We start from the raw sequence: 19,761 nt of genomic DNA, 5'->3' as shown, positions 1-19,761 counted from the left end.
ATGCAGCCAATTCTATACATGTTACTGTCAATCTTCACATCTTCCAATCAAATGGTCCTTTCTTTCTTATTGGATGATAGCTAAGGTGATCCAATCAAGTCTGATTGTCTTCCTTCTTATAGTCTCCTACATTGAGAGGCCCATTGTTTGGATGGTTCAGATTAGTTACAAAAATGTTTTAATTGTACATCATATGTGAACCTTATCATGTTTCCCCAGCAGAAGAAAAAAGTCAAATCTGTCTTCTACCTCAGTAAACATGGGTGGGTCCCCTCTAATGTACGCGAGTGAGCTAATTGAGCTCAGGACAGTCAATAGTGAACGTTTCAGACTGAGATCCATGCATTGCACCAGCCAATTTTTTTTTTTTTTGGACAGTTAGGCTTGGGTTTGGTGCCCAATTTCCAATTTCCAGTTATTAAGTACACGAGTCATCCTTTGGGCGCATGTTAGCTTGACCCTTTGTTTACAGAGCAGTCTTAGCAGTCTCCACCCTTTTAGGGATTCTGTGGCATGTGGCATGCATGTTTCCACCGAGATTATCGACAAAAATCCCGAGGACCGTCCAAAAGTAGGGACATTTGATGTGAGAGGTGTTCCTCCAATATCTCCCTTTGGAATATTCTTTTATATATTATTGGATAACTCAACTTGAACCCACGGCCTCTAAGTTGCTTTGCAATGAATCAAAACAACTCATGGTTTTGAAACTCCTTTTCGCATCTTGTCCCGATCATGCTAGATATTGAATCGTCTTAGATGAGTTTTTTTTTTTTATATTTGAGAAATCTTGTTCAAAATTTTGAAAAATGAATATGAGATAGATATTAAATTTCGTCTGAAAAATTGACTTGTCCGACCACCTCGTCTATGCTTAATACCGAGACAACGCAGGCAATATGTCTTGGTCTCGAACGAGTTTTGAAACCATGAAATAACTGTGCTATGGGTCTAAGCTCTCCTATTGAATATCTTCATTATGTAGATTTTAATTGTGGTTGTCAATGGGTTTTGGGCCGGGTTTGAATGAGCCCTAACCTAGTCTTGTCATTGGACCTAAGTCAAAGTTTGCCCTAACGAACTTTAACTGGATTTGGATTAATTTTCATGTTTTATAAATTATTAAATTCAAAATATTTTTTCTAAATCATTTGGAATTGTTTAATGTTATTTTTCATTTAGATAGGGATCAATCTCCATCCTAATTGTAAAACGGCAAGAGACAAGAGTAAATTTATTATTTTATGATATACATTAATTATTAAATAATATATCGAACTATATATGTTATACATACAATATGATAACTGGTCGGGATGGATTAGATTGGGCATTGTTAGGCCTTAGTCTCGTCTGAATTTAATTGGTTGGAAAATTTATAACCAACCCTCCCTTTTGTTGGTTCAAGAGAAAGGCCTAAACCTTGTTAGGACTGGAGCTGGGCTAGGGGGTCAGATTAATGGGCCCTAATTTTATATTTAGACATACCTATCCATATATTGATGGACTTTTCTAGACTCAACCCACGGTTTAGATAAAATGAAAAACACAGATTTCCTAGAGATCGGTACTTATCTTTTAGGGATTAGTACAACTCTATCTCCGTACCCCCACTACCTTGTTCTACTATGAAAGATTAATATAAAATGATCTAAATACCCTTATCATCATCAACTATTTATTTTTCTTTCAAAAATAAGTCATCGTCTTCGAGGGTAAATTATTTGTGGGAAAACACTGGGCTCAACTCACTATTGATTGAGAGCCTATGTTTAGAATTTTGATAATATGACGTAGTTTGTGGCTAACGTACTTAACACCATTTTCTATCTCCTGCTCGTAGTGAAATAAAGTAAACTTTCTGATCTAATCACCTTGTGACATTAAAAACATGATCCGTTGCAATACAATTGTAGAGGACAAAATTATATGAACTTAAAAATAAAAATAAAATTATTTTTCATCGTTGAATTTTATTTTTAAATTTAGGTGCTCGATGACCATCCATTTTCAACACCTTGGATCAAATTTGAAAAACAATATTTTTTTTGTGAATATGAATATTTTCTTGAAATCTAAAAGACTGTGCTTTTGGATTGTAAATGTGATAATCAACATGGGCCCAACAATCCTTTTTAAGATTTGAAATCTATAAAAAAAAAATATGTGGGCAATGAGCAAGAGAGAGAATCTCTCAATTGATAATGTTATTTGCGTCACATGTCAAACATTTGTTGGGCTGTGAGTAAACACATCAAGTGCTAAAATAAAATAAAATAAAAATTCAAATCTCAAGAACATCATAGGTTTTTAGGGAAGTTGAAAATGATTGATTTTGGTAAGAAATTCATAAACATCATTTGTATATTTTTCAAAATATTTTTGAAAACTCTCCTAAATTTATCATAATTAACTGAATTGTAAACCTACTAAATAAGGTTTGATAATCATTGACACGTGTCGGCTAATGAGAGAATCAGGGAAGGTGTGTGTGTGTGTGTGTGTGTGTTTGTGCGCGCATATAAAGATCAAGTAGGATGGCTGGTTGGTTGGCAAAACGGGGGGGGGACCCAGCACTACGTGCATTGGATTTTGGATTTTGTGGAAAAAAAAAAAATTGGTTCTGTCTTTTCGTTGTCTTATCCTTTTTGGCCAAAGTGCGTGTTTAGGGTATTAAATGGGTTGATCCGAAATCCAAGTGATTCGAAAATTTAATTTAGTGGGTTTGAATCCTTCGATTAAATAAGATCTGAATAAAATAAAGATTAAATAAGATTTAAGGTCCTTTGATCCAACTCGAATTTGGATCGGATATAGATCGATCTCTAAATAAAATAATATTATAAACTTGCAAAGAAGTAAAACATGAGAAAAAAATTGCTAAATGATTCATAATTACCGGACCTGAATCAAGTAATTTCCATCAAGTTGGATATGCTTTAGTTAGTAAGATTCAATTTACAAAAATCTGGATTTGAATATGGATATATTTGGATTTGATCCGGGTCCAATTCATTTTATGCTTTATGTGTGTTAATAATTATACTCCTTGTAACTTTCTTTTGCAAAGTGATTAAATTCATGAATATTCCCTAAAGAAATCTAGTTAAATAACAGATCTGATGGAGTTGTCAGCTGTCACAATAAATTAAGCATAATTTTGTATAGATTTATGCTTTTTTATATGATTTTTTTATGTTAGTTACATTTTTAATTTGAGGAATTCTTGCAAATGAGTTGACGAAGGTGTTTTTTTGAACTCATGTCGTGATATCAGCATTAACATATTTTAAGCAAATTGGCACGTGAATATGAGATAGAAAATATATTAGAGACCAAGCTTTTTTTCTTTTTTTAAATTAATTTATTTTTGGAATCAAGGTTTCCAAGCCTCTCATAACACCTGGAGAATCTTTGGGGCATGTGTGTCCCCTCAAAATTAGGGGTGCAACTTTGTTCAATTTTAAATCAAATTAGAATCGAATCAACATAGGTCGATTCCACTAAATAAAAACCAAAACCGAACCAAATTTCATTGGAATCAAACCGAACTAAAATTAGTTTAGTTTGATTCGATTTTGCAAGTTGTCAATATTCTATAAATTGTAAGTAATATTTTATTATGTAAAAACAAACATATAATAAACATAAAATTTCATGTAGTAAATTACTAATTTATCCATAAAAGATGACTAATATATGTTTTAACTCTTAAAATAATTCATAATATATATATATATATATATATATATATATAGGGAAATGTTCAGCAACAAACATTTTGACAAATATTTTGGCAAAACATTTTTCAAAATATGGGTTAGAGGTTTTGGAATGGGCTGATTTTTGGTGAGGATGATCTCTACGGTGAGGAGATCATCATCACCAAAAATCAGCCCATTCCAAAACCTCTTACCCATCAAAAATGGCTTACAAAAAATGGACGGTCCACGATTTCCCAACTTGTAAACATGGGGCTAGAAGTTTTGGAATGGGCTGATTTTTGATGAGGATGATCTCCTCACCACAGAGATCATCCTCACCAAAAATCAGCCCATTCCAAAACCTCTAACCTATGTTTTGAAAAATGTTTTGCCAAAATGTTTGTTGCTGAAAGGGACCCATATATATATATATATATGAGGGCCAACTTTTTAGCAAACTTTTTGGCAAAACATTTTTCAAAACATAGGTTAGAGGTTTTGGAATGGGCTGATTTTTGGTGAGGATGATCTCTATGGTGAGGAGATCATCATCACCAAAAATCAGCCCATTCCAAAACTTCTAACCCATGTTTACAAGTTGAAAAATCGTGGACCGTCCATTTTTTGTAAACTGTTTTTGATGGGGTTAGAAGTTTTGAAATGGGCTGATTTTTGGTGATGATGATCTCCTCACCGTAGAGATCATCCTCACCAAAAATCAGCCCATTCCAAAACCTCTAACCTATGTTTTGCCAAAAAGTTTGCTAAAAAGTTGGCCCTTAAACGCCCCCTATATATATATATATATATATATATATATATATATATATATATGGGAGGCGTTCAATGGCCAACTTTTTGGCAAAACATTTTTCAAAACATGAGTTAGAGGTTTTGGAATGGGCTGATTTTTGGTGAGGATGATCTCTACGGTGAGGAGATCATCCTCACCAAAAACCAGCCCATTCCAAAACTTCTAACCCTATCAAAAACAGTTTACAAAAAATGGACGGTCCACGATTTTTCAGCTTGTAAACATGGGTTAGAAGTTTTGGAATGGGCTGATTTTTTGTGAGGATGATCTCCTTACAGTAGAGATCATCCTCACCAAAAATCAGCCCATTCCAAAACCTTTAACCTATGTTTTGAAAAATGTTTTGCCAAAAAGTTTGCCCTTGAACGCTACCCTATATATATATATATATATATATTGCATAGGGGATCAGTTCTCGATTTGGTTTAGTTCTATACAAATTTGATCCAAGAACAAAATCAAATTGATCGGTGCTTCATTTTCATAATTCGAAATCAAACTAAATCACCTCAAAACTATCGATTTGGTTTGGTTCTTGATTTGAATCGGACCAAGTTGCACCCTTACACAAAATACACCCACTAGGTTATTTCTGAAATAAATTCCTAAAGATGGTCCCTCAGGAAAAATTCAAGTTAAATACCTCCATTGCCTAAAATGTGGTCTTCGCTATCTCACGAAACCCTTAGGGGTTATTATTGATCAAGTTGAATGCTATCTCCAAGGATTTTCGAAATAATGAATTTATTGGTTATAAATAAAAAATAAGTTATTTAAATAACCTAATGATATTTAATTTCAAAATCAACTTTATTTGTTATCTTAGATACTGTTCCATGAAATATATTAAATTCATAAATAAAAAATTAAAGAAATCCAAAACTTTTCAAACTATCGGTTTGATCTGAAATTGGAAAGCCTAACAAATAAGAAATTTTCATGTCTCCACTTTTTTTTCTGACATGAGACAGATTCTTACACCTTCTCGTTTATGGTGGTAATCTAACGCTGATTTGTCGTTTTGTTTCAAGTACAACGACATACAATCAGGGACATTATTGTCTTTTCCACTCCCAAAATTGTAGGCTAATCGAATCCAAGAGCACCGTACACATCGTAAAAAAAAGGGTATTTTAGTCATTCAGGGATTAAAATGAAATTAAGCATTTAAGAGACAAGTGGTCAAGAAAGTGGGCTTTTGTGATCTCAAATGCGTGTACACGAAAGGACCTTTATTCCGTTAGATTTTCTGTTTATTTTAACGGTGAAATCCAAAAAAAAGACATGTTCACGTGGTTTGTTGGTCCAGCAAGAGAGAAAAAAGGCGGAACCTTTCACCGTTTTCCAATCGTCTTTCACCCACCCAAACGGCCTCTTTTGTTTTGCTTTTACCGAAAGAAACCACTATTTCGCGCCAAAGCATAAAAAGGACTATTATTTTCCAGTGCTCACGTAGTAAGTTATGTAGATAGGCCCATCCGACTGAATCACCAATCTAGACCACTAACACCTTTGAAAATCCCCAATATGAATATAGAGGAAAAAATTGAAACTGACCCGGTTGTTGGTTTTTTAGGAGAACAATGGATGGTTCAAGTCTTTTTTCAAAGATGGTAGTGGACTGGTTCGGGATTTAGAAGTATTAGAAGTAGGGGTGTCAATGGGGACCCACTAAATTGAAAATGAATCAGAGCAGCAGAATCGAAAACCTAAGTTCTGGTTTCCTTTTTATTGGAATCGATTAGAGCCGGGTCTAAAATGGAATCAAACCAATAGGAATCAAAACCCTTGTTAGCAATCTCCCATTTAACTCTTAATAAATTCATGAATTTTTCGTTTTCTTTTTCAATGAAAGTATCATTCTCCGGATTATTAAACTATTCAGAATAATTCAAGAACTTAAAGTTTGAAAAAGAATAAAATATGATTTTTATGAATTTTTATAAAATTTGATGGAAAAAAATGCTACTACAACTTGTTATATGTTGCAAGCTTTAAACTGGTAAGGAGTGTCTTCAGTTTGGTTCCTAAGGAATTTAGAACCATAACCATTATATTAATTCGGTTCTGATTCTTATTGGTTTCGAGTCTGGTTCCAACATAAATGGAACTGGAATTGTCAAAAATCATAGGTACCCATTGATTCCGATTCTCAAGAGTCGAATAACAAAAAAAGTATTTCAAATCATTATAAATAAAAAATTTCTTCTTATTATTCTCATATTTTCTAAAAACAAACATATATTTAAAAATAAAATAAAAAAGATTGCACCCAGGTGCAATAATTTGGATGGCCAAGACAACTTCTTTTGGACTCATCTCACCCAAAATTTTCACTCATGAAACTCATCTTGTACTTTATAATTTCACATTTGGTTAGAAAATCCTCACTCAAAACTTGTTAGCCTTCTCAAGTTTCAAAGATCTCTCTCTCTCTCTCTCTCTCTCTCTCTCTCATTGTAGTAAAAATAAAATATATATATACTGCTGGCCCATTCTCAAAACCCAAAGCCCATTGGTTCAAGATGAGCCCAACCTCCTGTACAGGTCCATAGAGGTCATTTGAGTTGAGTGTATGTAATGTTCATCTTTTACACACACGGGCATATTGTCCACTCTCTCTCATATGGAGGCAACAATCAAGAAAAAACTCTTCTTTTTAATCAACAACATGCAATTTGCATCTAGATTCGTCAATAAAAAAGTGATGTTTTATAAAGAGTGAGTTATTTTTTCTGACAACAAGTAAGTCATGACATCAAGTGCATTTGATTTTATGTAACCAATCGTACATTCCTTTTTCAAAGGAACATACGATTGCAAAATGGTATTAGAGTATGTATTATTGTATTAAGGTATATGGCGAAGCATCAAATCATTATCTTGATGCTTGATGTAATTATAATTACATTATGTAGTTTTAATAGTTATGCTCCATTGTATTTTGGTGTATCTCGATACAACGAATCATATTGATGTAGTTAAGGCAGTTAAGTAACTACCTTGGAACCACATTGTTTATTTATAAATATAATTCCACCAAAGATCAATTTGACCTAGGCTTTCAATTTATCGAACATTATCACTTCCTCATCAACGACTCCCTTTTGCTTGCTAGCCTTTGCATGTTGAAAATCTTTAGTAGCGGCGTGACCTTCTGCATGAACTAATTTTACTTTGCAATCAAGAAAAAATGTCCTGACTTTCCACAATGATATCATAACTTTTTAGTCTCCTTATCCTCTATGTTTTTGTCGTTCTTTCTATTAATGTTGGTATCTCCCCCATTTTTCGATCTGATTTTGTTAGGTTTTAATTTAGATTTGTCTTGTCATTTTCCTTCAAATTATTTGGAGAACATGGCTTCTTCAATGTATTCAATCTCCAAGGTACTGGGTTTGGCGAGCACCATTTTGTGGCTAATAGGCGTATTTTCTAACTTATCCACAAAATGCTACATCATCCACCCAAGAATGGCTATTACATACGTTGTGTACTCTAGTTGTAGATTGTTGATCAAAATTCTCCTCATTTGGCATCTAAGATTTCATTCTCTGGATCCCATAGGAAAAATTCACTACATGATGTCTTCATACGAAGGAAATACTCTATCATAGAGAGTTGTCCTTGTTGCAAAGCTTCCAATCTTTTTTTTTTTAATAATTGAAGGCGTTGCATGTTCTTTCTTGAAAATAACCCTACAAATATATCATATGCTACTTTTGGTGTCTTCACATCCGAGATACGAACCAACATATCGTGTTCTATGAATTGCTTTAGTACCTAGAGAGCTTGATCAGCCTTGGCATTCCACCTTTGTCTTTGTCATAAGATTTTTTGACAATACTATGTTGTCTCCACACTCTATATCTCAGAGCTCGTAACCCAGTATGTACGACTCCATACACGATTTTCATAAATCATAGTTGGGGTTGTTGAGCTTACGCGAAAATGAGAAATCCAAGTTGTCAATCATCTTTTTCTTCAATCAAAGTCGTTGTGTAGCTAAGTTGAACAATTTCCTCCAACGATTTGTCCCGCTCGAATACCAATTGTTAAGATTTCTATGCTACAACAAAGCTGAAACTTGCTTGAGATTTTATTATTGCGGATATACAAAACAAATATAAGAGTGCCACACGCTACACCACACACCAAAAAGAAGGAGAATAGTATAAAGAAGTTTCTATAAAGAAATAAAATATTATTATTAATTCTCCATACAAAAAAACAACACTCCCTTACACATGATGGTATGGTATTTATAGAGAAAATAAAAAACCTAATCAAACTAAAAATCATTAAAAGATAGGTCCTAATCTAACTTGAAGGCCTCTTGTAACTCTAATTATATCTAAATAGGAAAAAAATTATATTCAAATTGAAACTCTACATGACATAATTTTAATTAAAAAATTAAAATCTTAATCTAATTCCATCGACCTTACCCTTCCGATAATGATAGAGTCGGGTGATGACTCTTGTAGATATGCGGGGTTTAAAGTTTTTTGGAATTTTGATCTCATCTACAGAGGTTAAGGAGTCTCTACCATTCAAAGAATTTGGATGTGAATGGACACCACAAAAGATATTTTTGAAATTTTATTTTTGGGTTTATGGTGACTCACATATCCAAAAGACAAATGGAATATCTACCAAGAAAATTAAGTAAAGAGGTTTGGTTGAGGGACAATGAATGTGCCAAGGACCTTGTCTTACCCATCAAGTGATGGTTATCATTGGAATGGCCATAGGTGAAGTATAAACTATTTTTTGGTTTTGAAGATAGAAGGAATTATAGAGAGATTAAGAAAAAAATGAACTATAATTCCATTGTGCAAAATAGAGAAATTATGAGCAAGTCACTACAAGAAGTAGGTGCTTGCTGACTTTTTTTGTGGGTTTGTGACTTAGGTGGGAATCCCTTGGATTCCACCATTTTGAGCCCTCAAGCACTATTTCCTACTTATGTATACCTTTAGGAGTTTTTATTTGTTAGTTTGATCCATAAGTGATGCTTATAAGTTGAATAAAACCTTGCTAAAGCCAAGACCTTATGCACAAAAGTGTTGTCCACTTGGGAACTGTTTTTATTGGCTTTTAGGAGTTAAATGTAGATCCATAGAAACCTATATTTTAACTCATAGTCATTTGAAAGTTGTGAGTGTGTGTATTTATGGATTTATAAAGAGAAAATTACCTCATGGAGAGTTTACTCTCTAGCTCTTAAGCCATAAAGAAAGTAAGAAAAGAAAACTAAACTACAACTATAAATTGCAAAGAATTGAAATAAATTGGAGAATAACTATACTTATAGAATTGAAATACTCACTATGAAGCTTATTAAGGAGTTATAAGAGGAGATTATCTCACAAGGAGGGATTACTCTATACCACCTTACACTTCCATCTAAAGATTAAAGTTCTACATTGCTAAAGTGTAAAAAAGAAAGCTTAAAATTAAATGTACTTGAAAGTAAAGAATGAGGAAGGTAAGAAGGGGGAATGAGAGAAGATTATTACAAGAAATTAAACTACTTCCCTACCTTGTTCTCTTCTCCTTCTTCTTTTAGATTTTAGCTTCTTGGATATGTGAGAATAGATTTGGATAGAATTTTGGGATAGTTGGAGAGCTTAGAGAAGGAAATTTGACAGAGTTTTGGACTTTAGAGCTTCTCCTTTCATTTGCCTTGGATATAAGTTTTATTTATAAACTTTTTGGAGACCCTTGAGGATAAATTTGTCAATTTTCTTGGAGTCCTAAATATTCTCAATAACATTATAAGGAAAAATCTCATTCATCCCTCATCAAATTGTCCGTGATATTTTACATTCGTATAAGTCTTTGCAATCATAGTGATCAAATGATAGGATTGTAAAAGACAACATGATTCTAAAGAATTCTTAAGGGAGGATGAAATAGTCCAGGGACCTTGACTTTGAGTCAAATTTTGGAGAATTAGGTCAAGTGGTATGTAATTAAGGCATACATTTTTAGATTTTTTGGTCAGTTAACTTGAAAAAGCCTCCAACAACTTGAGGGTAATAATGTCTTTGCACTCAAATTTTATAGCTTTCTTTAGGTATGATATAATGGTTATGGGCTCTTGAATTGAATCAAATCATATAGAATGACATGAAATTCTCTTGGATTTTAAAGAAACTTAGAAGGGCATAAGAGTAAACTATTTTTAACAAGTCTTAACAAATTAGGGTTAGAGAGATAATTCAACTTAAGTGAGAACCAAGAAGGATTTTGGATCAATGATAGAAGAGTGAGAAAGTTACAAGAAACCTTGGTAGGCTAAACTAAGTAAAGGTTAATGCATTAGTATTGAGGGAATTTAAAGGGATTTTCTTATGCAAAAATCAATTAAGAGTGGCTTAAGGGTCATTTTCTTAACAAAATCTCGTGCAGACATGGGGCTGTGTAACTGCCCAACTGAATTGACTTTAGGTGAGTGAAAGTCAGAACAAAAACTGCATTATATGTAAGTAAGCAAAAACCTGTGCAAAATAAGTCTATCAAGCATCCAAAGAAAGGTCAGAACAACACATAGCCTGCCCTTTAGGTGACAAACGACCGGGCAAGCCTATGCTTAGTCGGGCAGGCAAAAATATTTTTTTATTTTATTAAATCCTGATTGGTTTGATTTTGCTTAAGTGAGTCTCACCTGATTGATCAAAATCCTCTTGATTTCCTCTTTTCTCAATGGATTTTATTGAACTCTCGAAAATATTGTTCGATAAAATTGGGGTGTTTACAACTCTAATATAAACTTCTTTAGCATTATTAACTCTTGTTTTTTGGGATGTTAGTTGATTGTTCCATTTTGGATGTATGTTTCTTTCCATTAATATTTTGGCATCTTATTGAGTCGTGGCTACCATGAAATCTTTAGAAATCACATCCAATGTAAAAGCTCAAGTAGATCATTTTTCCCTTATATTACTATCTCGTTGGATTCTCTAAGTATCATGTATCCGTTTGGCTCTAAAAAAAATATATATTTTTTTCTCTTTCTCATATAAAAATCAAATTATTTATGAAATCAAAAGTATTGATAGGGATTGATCTAGCTGGTTCAAAATAAAATCGATTGGTCCAAACTAGGATTGGCACCTATTAGGTCGATTCCAAATCTCTGTTTTATCCATGGTTTAAAATCTTGTTTTGACATCTTGTCTTGTCCATGGACAAGACCACATTGTTCGGGACAAGTCATCTTGTCTTAGACAAGAGAAACCATTTAACTTACAATTATTTATAAATATATATTTGTATGCAAATAATTATAAATTTATTTATAAAAGGTGCTTAATCATAAGTTCATTTTTATTTAAATACAAATTCCTAATTGACTCGATCTAATTTTACTGACTCTACTAAGATTTTGAAAATATTATCCGAGTCATGTCAATTGTCAAATGAGACACTACGAGACAATTCACATTGAAAATCCGTCACGCAAATGAACAACACTGACTGAATCATCTCGATTTCGGACAAAATTTGAAACCATGTTCAATAGGACCCAGATTGAACAATATTATTCTAAATTAGAGTCTATTATCTTAATCATAATTTACATGTTTTTAAATATCAAAATAAGTGTGTATAAGATATAAACTAGCCTGAAAAAAAGAGAGAGTAAAATCGGACGGCTATAATACTTGACCCTATTCGACTTGATTTTATATCCACTGAGTTGAGCCAGCTTGATCATGCATGAGTAATAGATTCAACCAAGTCCAAGTAGATTTTGTAATTAAATGGGTTCGTTTAGTGAACCACCTATTTGTTAATTATTATCTTTTTTTTTATTAAGTCGACATAAATGTAACTAATTTAGGGAAATGGATCCATTTCTAAATTTTTTAATGAATGTTAAATTGGTCCAACAATATTGAGCCTTGATATCATTTGATATGAACAAGGCCCAACCAATGTGATAAATGTTTTATCTAATCATCATCCCATTTTGAAAAGATGTGAACGTGTGTAGAAACCATAAATGATTTTCATCGAGATATGATGCAAAAACATCTACGGTTCCTACACATTTTGATGTGCGACATTTGGTCAACTCTTGAGGTCACTCCAGCGAGACTCTTTTGAAAACATTTATCCAAACGTAACTTTTAATATTTTAAAATTAGGAAAATGAACATTTATTATTACTTTCCTACGGACCTGCACCACCACCAACCATGTTTTTAAAATTATATCTGAGTTGACCCGTTCGAGTCATCTCATTTTAGTGGAGATAAATCTTTTAATCGAATTATAATTATTTATTTATTAATATTCTTTTATATAAATAATTATAATGTTTTTATAAAAGAAAATATGAATTAGATCATAAATTTTTTATTTATATAATAAATATTTAGATCATAAAATATAATTATTTTCAATAATAAAATGATTTACTTGACCAAATTTTACTAACTTAAGTGAGATTTTTAAATTTTGTCGAGTCACATTAATTGTCAATCGAGATAGTTTCAGTATTTCCGAGATGATTCACATTGAATATCTCATTCGCCCTTGAATGATATCAAGATCACAAATCATCTCATTAGGTTTGAAACCATATTAGAAGTTGGAATAGAGAAAAAAAAAAGAGTCGTATTACGTTGACACAGGATTTATTGTGAATATCACAATTCTATGATTTTTACTCGTATTGCGAGAAAACACATCTATGATTACGTGCATATCCCATGTCAAATTTATGAGAATTGCAATAAATTCTTTCTGTCATTTCAGAATTTTTCAACAAAAAAAAAAATTCAAATAAAATCAATAAGTGGGCCGATTCTTTGAGTTGTCAGAGTTATTGGGTCGATTCGTAATGAGTCAACTCTTCGTTAACCGAGTTTTAAGTATGTTCGTTAGTACTTACCAGTAACCAGAGTGTATTTAGACTGATACGGGGAAAAAACCCAAATACGCAACGAAAGGCATCGATAATATATAACCTCTCTCTCTTTCACACTCACACACCCCACACAGGCACATACACACCCACACCCACACCCACACCCGCCACAATGGGTTGCGCAGCATCTAAACTAGACAACGAAGACACAGTGAGGCGGTGCAAGGATCGGCGCCGCCTCATGAAAGAAGCTGTCTTTGCTCGCCACCATCTCTCCGCCGCTCACTCTGACTATCTCCGCTCTCTCCGCCTCACTGGCTCTGCTCTCTTAGAATTCTCCACTGGCGAACCCCTCTCTGTATCTGACCAAAGCCCCTCCATTCTCCTCCGCAACCCATCCTCTGTCTCTTACCGTCCTCCTCCTCCTCCACCTCCTCGTCCTCCCTCTCCCTCTCCCTCTCTTCATCCCCCTCCTCCACCACCAGAATACTTCTCTCCTCCTTCGCCCACCATCGCAAGACCAAAACTCCCTCATATCCTCTCTGAATCAAGTCTATCTCCCTCTCCTCTTCGCCCCTCAAATAAACCCTCTTCAAAATACAATTTTCCAACCAATTTTCCCTCAAATTCGACTTTCGCAAGTACTCCTTCTCAATCATCCTCAGCTTGGGATTGGGAGAATTTTTACCCTCCTTCACCACCGGGTTCTGACTTTTACCGGCGACCCAAAGAATCCGACCACCTCTCCGACCAGGACCATCACCTGGATCACGATTACGAGGGAGAAGAAGAAGGGACGGAGAGAGAAGAAGTCCATTGCAGCGATTGGGATGACCATTATAGTACTTCGAGCTCTGATACCAAATCTGGCAATGGAGAAGAAGATCGAGATCGAGATTTGAGATCTGAGATTGGAAGTAGATCGAATTTTGGATCCTCTATTCACAATGAGTCTGGAATTGGATCGAAGTCGAATCTTCCTCCTATGGAGAAATTCGAGAAATCAGATGAGGCTGGATCTTCTGTTAGTTGGAATGCGAGCACTAACGAAATGTCGGACATGAAAATGGTGGTTCGGCATCGAAATCTGGCTGAGATCGCAGCGTCGATTAATGAGTATTTTGAGAAGGCGGCTGATGCTGGTCAATCGGTCTCGGATCTACTTGAGATCAGTCGAGCTCAGCTCGATCGAAGTTTTCGGCAGTTGAAGAGTAAGTTCGAAGTTTTGAACCAAAATTTTACTAGAATTTATCGAAGTTTGTGTCTGTTAGGGTTTTTTTTTTTCAATTTTGTTTGAAATTTCAATCTTTTTGGGATATTCTCCCTTTTTTTTAGAGAGACTGTATAATTCTAACAGTGTTTTCAGTAATCTGAACCAAAATCTTACTGGAATTTTATTAAAGCTTACATCTTTTTTTAGGGTTTTTTGAATTTGGTTTGAAATCTCAATCTTTTTGGGGATTTTTTCTTTTACAGAAACTGTGTATCATTCGAGCAGTGTTTTTAGTAATCTGAGCTCTACATGGACTTCAAAGCCTCCATTGGAGATCAAGTACCGGCTCGACGCCGGTTCGCTCACTGAACCGGGCGGTCCTAAGAGCCATTGTTCGACGTTGGAGCGGCTCTTGGAATGGGAGAAGAAGCTTTACGATGAAGTTAAGGTAATTTTCTGATCTTTGATCTCAATTAATCTAGCTGTAATTTTGTAAATTAGGAACACCAAATTACCAAAATGTCCTCTATCAGACATCAACATTAATTGCGTAAGAGGTCAGGATGTTTGTAAAATGACGAAAATACCCCTATTCTTTTAGCTCGTTTTATTATTTGAGTTCACCGAAATGCCTCAATTGATTCTAGGCTAACGAGCATGTTATTTGGTTTTTTCCGATCTTTGATTTCAATTAATCTAGCTTTAATGTTGTAAATTAGGAACACCAAATTACCAAAATGTCCTTTATACATCAACATTAATAGCGTAAGAGGTCAGCATGTTTGTAAAATGATGCAAATACCCCTTATTCTTTTAGCTCTTTTTATAATTCGAGTTCTCCCAAATGCCCTTATGGATTCTAGGCTAATGTGGGATATTATTGTGACTTTGTTGGTTATAATTTTTCCACTAAAAATCTTGGTGTGATAATTGGTTGGTTGTATTTTGTTTTATTCAGTTTCTGGCTTAAATGACTGAAATGCCCTTGTCATTTTTTATAATGACCTCAACATTCAGGATTATTCTGCTGCGGTCTTTTTTACTTCTTTACCAATTAGAGCAGGGGATGGATTGTGGGCCCACTCTGAGCCACCAATTGAGCTGACATCTGGCGAGATGATGAGTTGAATAAATAGCTATTTCTTGTATCTCATCATCTTGGGAGATTTGGCCTTCCAGTCTGATTAGGACAGAACACCTATAAATATCGGTTAATTTTGTCTTTAACATGTTTATTGGAAAAGACAAAAATCACCCTTAGATCACACTGAAATCACGAAAATACCATAATTGGTCAATGGGTAATCGTCAGCATTGCTTGGAAGATTCAGTGGTTTGTGCAAATTTTGGTAAAATTTGAAGTATTATGAAAAGCATTTGCTAATGTGCACCGAATTGATTGATCTTTTGTAGGCTAGAGAGGGGGCGAATATTGAGCATGAGAAGAAGTTGTCATCATTGCAAAGTCAGGAATACAGAGGAGAGGAGGAAACCAAGTTGGACAAAACGAAGGCATCCATAAAGAGACTACAGTCACTGATTGTCGTTGCGTCTCAGGCTGTCTCCACTACCTCCTCTGCTATCATCCATGTTAGAGATACAGAACTCGCCCCACAGCTTGTCGAGCTCTGTCATGGGTAAAACAATTTCTCTTCGTAATTATTTTGTTTTTATTTTTTATAAGCAAGCGTGTTAGTGGTTAGAAATTAGTAAGTGAAGGTGGGTTTTGAAGTGCAGATTCTATGGGGGAGTGTGAGAAAGTTATGATATGGTTCATGTAGGAAGTGTGATGTCCTATTGATTCGACATTTAGGAGTGAGGACTGCATGTCACAGATTACAGTATATATGTACATAACTAATCTTATTAAATTTTATTCTCTCTTTTTTATGTCAGTTTTGCTCCTTTTGTGGGTGAAGCTGAAATTTAATCATGACCCTTCTATTGCACAACATATAAGTCACATTTCATGGGTGGTACCCAGAATCCTACTTAGCACATAGTTAAATCATGAGAATTTGATACATTTTATCTGAATTACATTGCTAAATTACTATAAATCAATGCCCCAATAAATATGGTCTGGTATGGTTACCAACCATTGGCAATGGTTAGGTGAGGAATTAAGTAATGGTGCAGTGCACCTCTATATTGTATGCTTCTCCCCATTTATACTTGCAGTTGGTGTAGGTGCCTATCATGGCATGTTCATTTGAAAGTGCACGTATTGAATGTTCATTAGCATTGGGAAGAAAATCATCCCATAGGCCTTAACTCTTATGGGATCCTCTCTGTTGGATTGTCTCAAAAATCAGATACATGTGATGGTTTGGATGGATTTGGTTGGCTAGTACAGCATTCTGAAGTTTATCATAAATCACTCTTCGATATTCATTTACAAGGGCCAATGTGGGACAAGGCTTGATTATTGTTGTTTTTTTTTCCCCTGAATGGTTGTTGTATATAAACCCTTTATTTTCCTAAAATGTTTCCTGCAGGTTCATGTACATGTGGAGATCAATGAACCAATTCCATGAGGTTCAGAATCACATTATTCAACAAGTCCGGGGTCTTGTGCACCGTGCTTCTAATGGAGAGTCAACATCTGACCTCCACCGCCATGCAACCCGCCAACTTGAATCTACAGTCTCTGACTGGCACTCCAGTTTCTGCCGCCTCATAAAATACCAACGTGAATATGTTCGGTCCCTTCATGGTTGGCTCAAGCTCACCCTCCATCCGGTCAATGACGGCACCACTGGTACCAAAGATCCCTCTCTTGCTGGCCAATCCTCTTCAGAACTCTATACCTTCTTAGACGAGTGGAAACATGCCCTAGATCGCCTCCCCGACACTGTTGCATCTGAGGCCATTAAGAGCTTTGTTAATGTCGTCCATGTCATCTCCGTGAAGCAGTCAGAGGAGCTCAAGATCAAGAAGAAGGCAGAGACCATCTCAAAGGAGCTCGAGAAGAAGTCTTCAGCACTTCGTAATATCGAGAAGAAGTTCTATCACTCATACTCAATGGTCGGTGTTGGGCTTCCGAGTGGTGGGTCTGATGGTGGGCAAGGATTGGACGCAAGAGATCCACTCGTAGAGAAGAAGCAGGAGCTTGCAGGATGCCAGAGACGAGTGGAGGAAGAGATGTCAAGGCACGCCAAGGCAGTCGAGGTTACAAGGGCAATGACACTGAATAACATACAGACTGGTTTGCCTGGTGTGTTCCAGGCCATGACTGGGTTCTCGAGCTTGTTCATGGATGCACTCGAAGGTGTGTGTACTCGTTCGTACTCTATTAAGTGAATAAATTAGAGTTATCTTCCTGTATTTTATTTTGATAAAAATTAAAATTAGCAAGGGTTATGATATTTTTAGTTGGGGCTCTTTTGGGTTTTTGTGTTTTTATTTTTATTTTTATTGTAGATATATGGAATTTTGCCCTTTTATCTTCTTTTTTGAGAACGGGGAAGGGAATGTCTCTGTACAGGAAATTGCTTAGAATGTTGTGCCAGAAGCTGGCTTTTTCATACGTATGCCATGTTTAAGACTTGAGGGTTACAATAAAGGAGGAGTTGAACTCTTGTGTTTCTAAACGTTATGGTAGAGAGGTATTATAAATTCTGTATAGTGATCTCAAATTGAATTTGTAGATTATATTAATCATTTCTCCTTCGTTAAAATTAATATTTTTTTGGAATGTTGTTATCATTTTACCTCTAATACCATGACTCTAAGGGGTGTGATTTGCTTTTTCTCATTGAAAGATTTGCATCTACTTAGGGGTGTTCTCTAATACCTTGTTTTAGTAAAGTTAAAATAGAGATCTTGATATGAAGGCTATGATGCTTGAGATTTGGATGGTGGGCCACATTCATATTTGTTTCTTTAGTAGTAGAGTAAGCATAGATGGATGTCAAAATGATTGATGAAGACATCATGATAAGATGCTCCATCTCCTCATGCATGGAATCATAAGTGAAGGATAATTTGAGACTGGAGAATGGAGCTTTACAGCTAAGATAGAGACTTAGCATAAATGGGGGGGACCTGGGCAATCAAATTTGATGGGCCCCACCTCTTTGTGATGAATAACCCTTTAAAGTGTTGTAGGTTGTATGGGCATGTGTGACATCCTTGCTTTGAGAAAATATTAGTTTATGCAGGAAAGTAGGGGCACTTTGGCAGGGCTGTTGTTGGATCCTTAAGGTCAATGAACCCATTTTTTCCACACAGAAAAAAGTGAAATGGTTGTGTATCTTTCTTGAGATTCTTTCTTTATTTTTTTTTTTTTGCCCTTTATATATTGAAGGATGCAGACATGTTTGGATGAAGATAATTCTCCTATGACTGCATTTCCCCTGCCAGCTATGGCTACTCTTTTTTCAATCATTCATTCATTCCTCACCAACTAGGCTGCTGCTTCTCCTTCCCACATTCCCTACCAATCTCTCTCTCTCTCTCTCCAAAGTGGGGTATCTCTGACAACCATGTCTGTCAATTTCATGTTCACAACAACTTTTGTAGCATTCAACAGCCCATAAGCATGGCTTCTAATTAGAAGATACGTACTAATAAGCACAGTGGTTCAGGAAAGAAAACATATAATAAGAAAATATAATAGTCATTTCCTACTTAATTATCTTATTAGTATATAAGTATTTTATTTTTTGTCAAAAAATATTCATTATTCAGAAAACTTCTATTAGTTGAACTTGACGTAATATATCACTTGCATTACCTTAGTGTTACCTTTTAAATAACTGTCTAGCGGTCATGTAAAGGCAATTTTCAAATGACTAATGCTGAAGTGACCTCAAGATTGTACCACGTCTTGACATCTATGGTTCCTACACATTTTCATGTCAAGATGTGCGACATGAGGTACCATCTTGAGGTCGCTCCAGCATAGGACATGTCACCTTGAGATAAGAGACAACACAGTGCCTCTCGGTCCGGAATCAAGTATCTCCAGTTTTTCGCTCTGATGTTAAAGGACTCAACTGGCAAGTAGAAACAACACAAATTCAGAGCAAGCAGGATTTTTGATGAAAGATCACAAGTACCTGGTATAGGTTGGAAAGTTTGATGAAAGGAAGAATACGCATAAATGTCCGATACAGGGAAACCTATTGCAATGTCCCAATTT

At 35.0% G+C, this 19,761-nt stretch overlaps 1 protein-coding gene across 1 annotated transcript; it reads left to right on the top strand.

Moving 5' to 3' along the window:
- Positions 1–13,518: 13,518 nt before the first annotated feature.
- On the top strand, positions 13,519–18,312 carry LOC147393346 (bZIP domain class transcription factor (DUF630 and DUF632)). The gene is made up of 4 exons (XM_086455886.1): positions 13,519–14,613; positions 14,879–15,063; positions 16,029–16,252; positions 17,114–18,312. Exons 1-4 carry the CDS (start codon positions 13,575–13,577, stop codon positions 17,916–17,918), a joined length of 2,253 nt encoding a protein of 750 aa, XP_086312012.1. The 5' UTR covers positions 13,519–13,574; the 3' UTR covers positions 17,919–18,312.
- Positions 18,313–19,761: the final 1,449 nt, after the last annotated feature.

The sequence above is a fragment of the Akebia trifoliata genome, chromosome 10, assembly GCF_017979445.1.
Source record: "Akebia trifoliata isolate Shusen 1 chromosome 10, ASM1797944v1, whole genome shotgun sequence".
Taxonomy (NCBI): domain Eukaryota; kingdom Viridiplantae; phylum Streptophyta; class Magnoliopsida; order Ranunculales; family Lardizabalaceae; genus Akebia; species Akebia trifoliata.
Note: the sequence above shows the minus strand (reverse complement) of the source record. Positions and strands in the feature narration are given on the sequence as shown.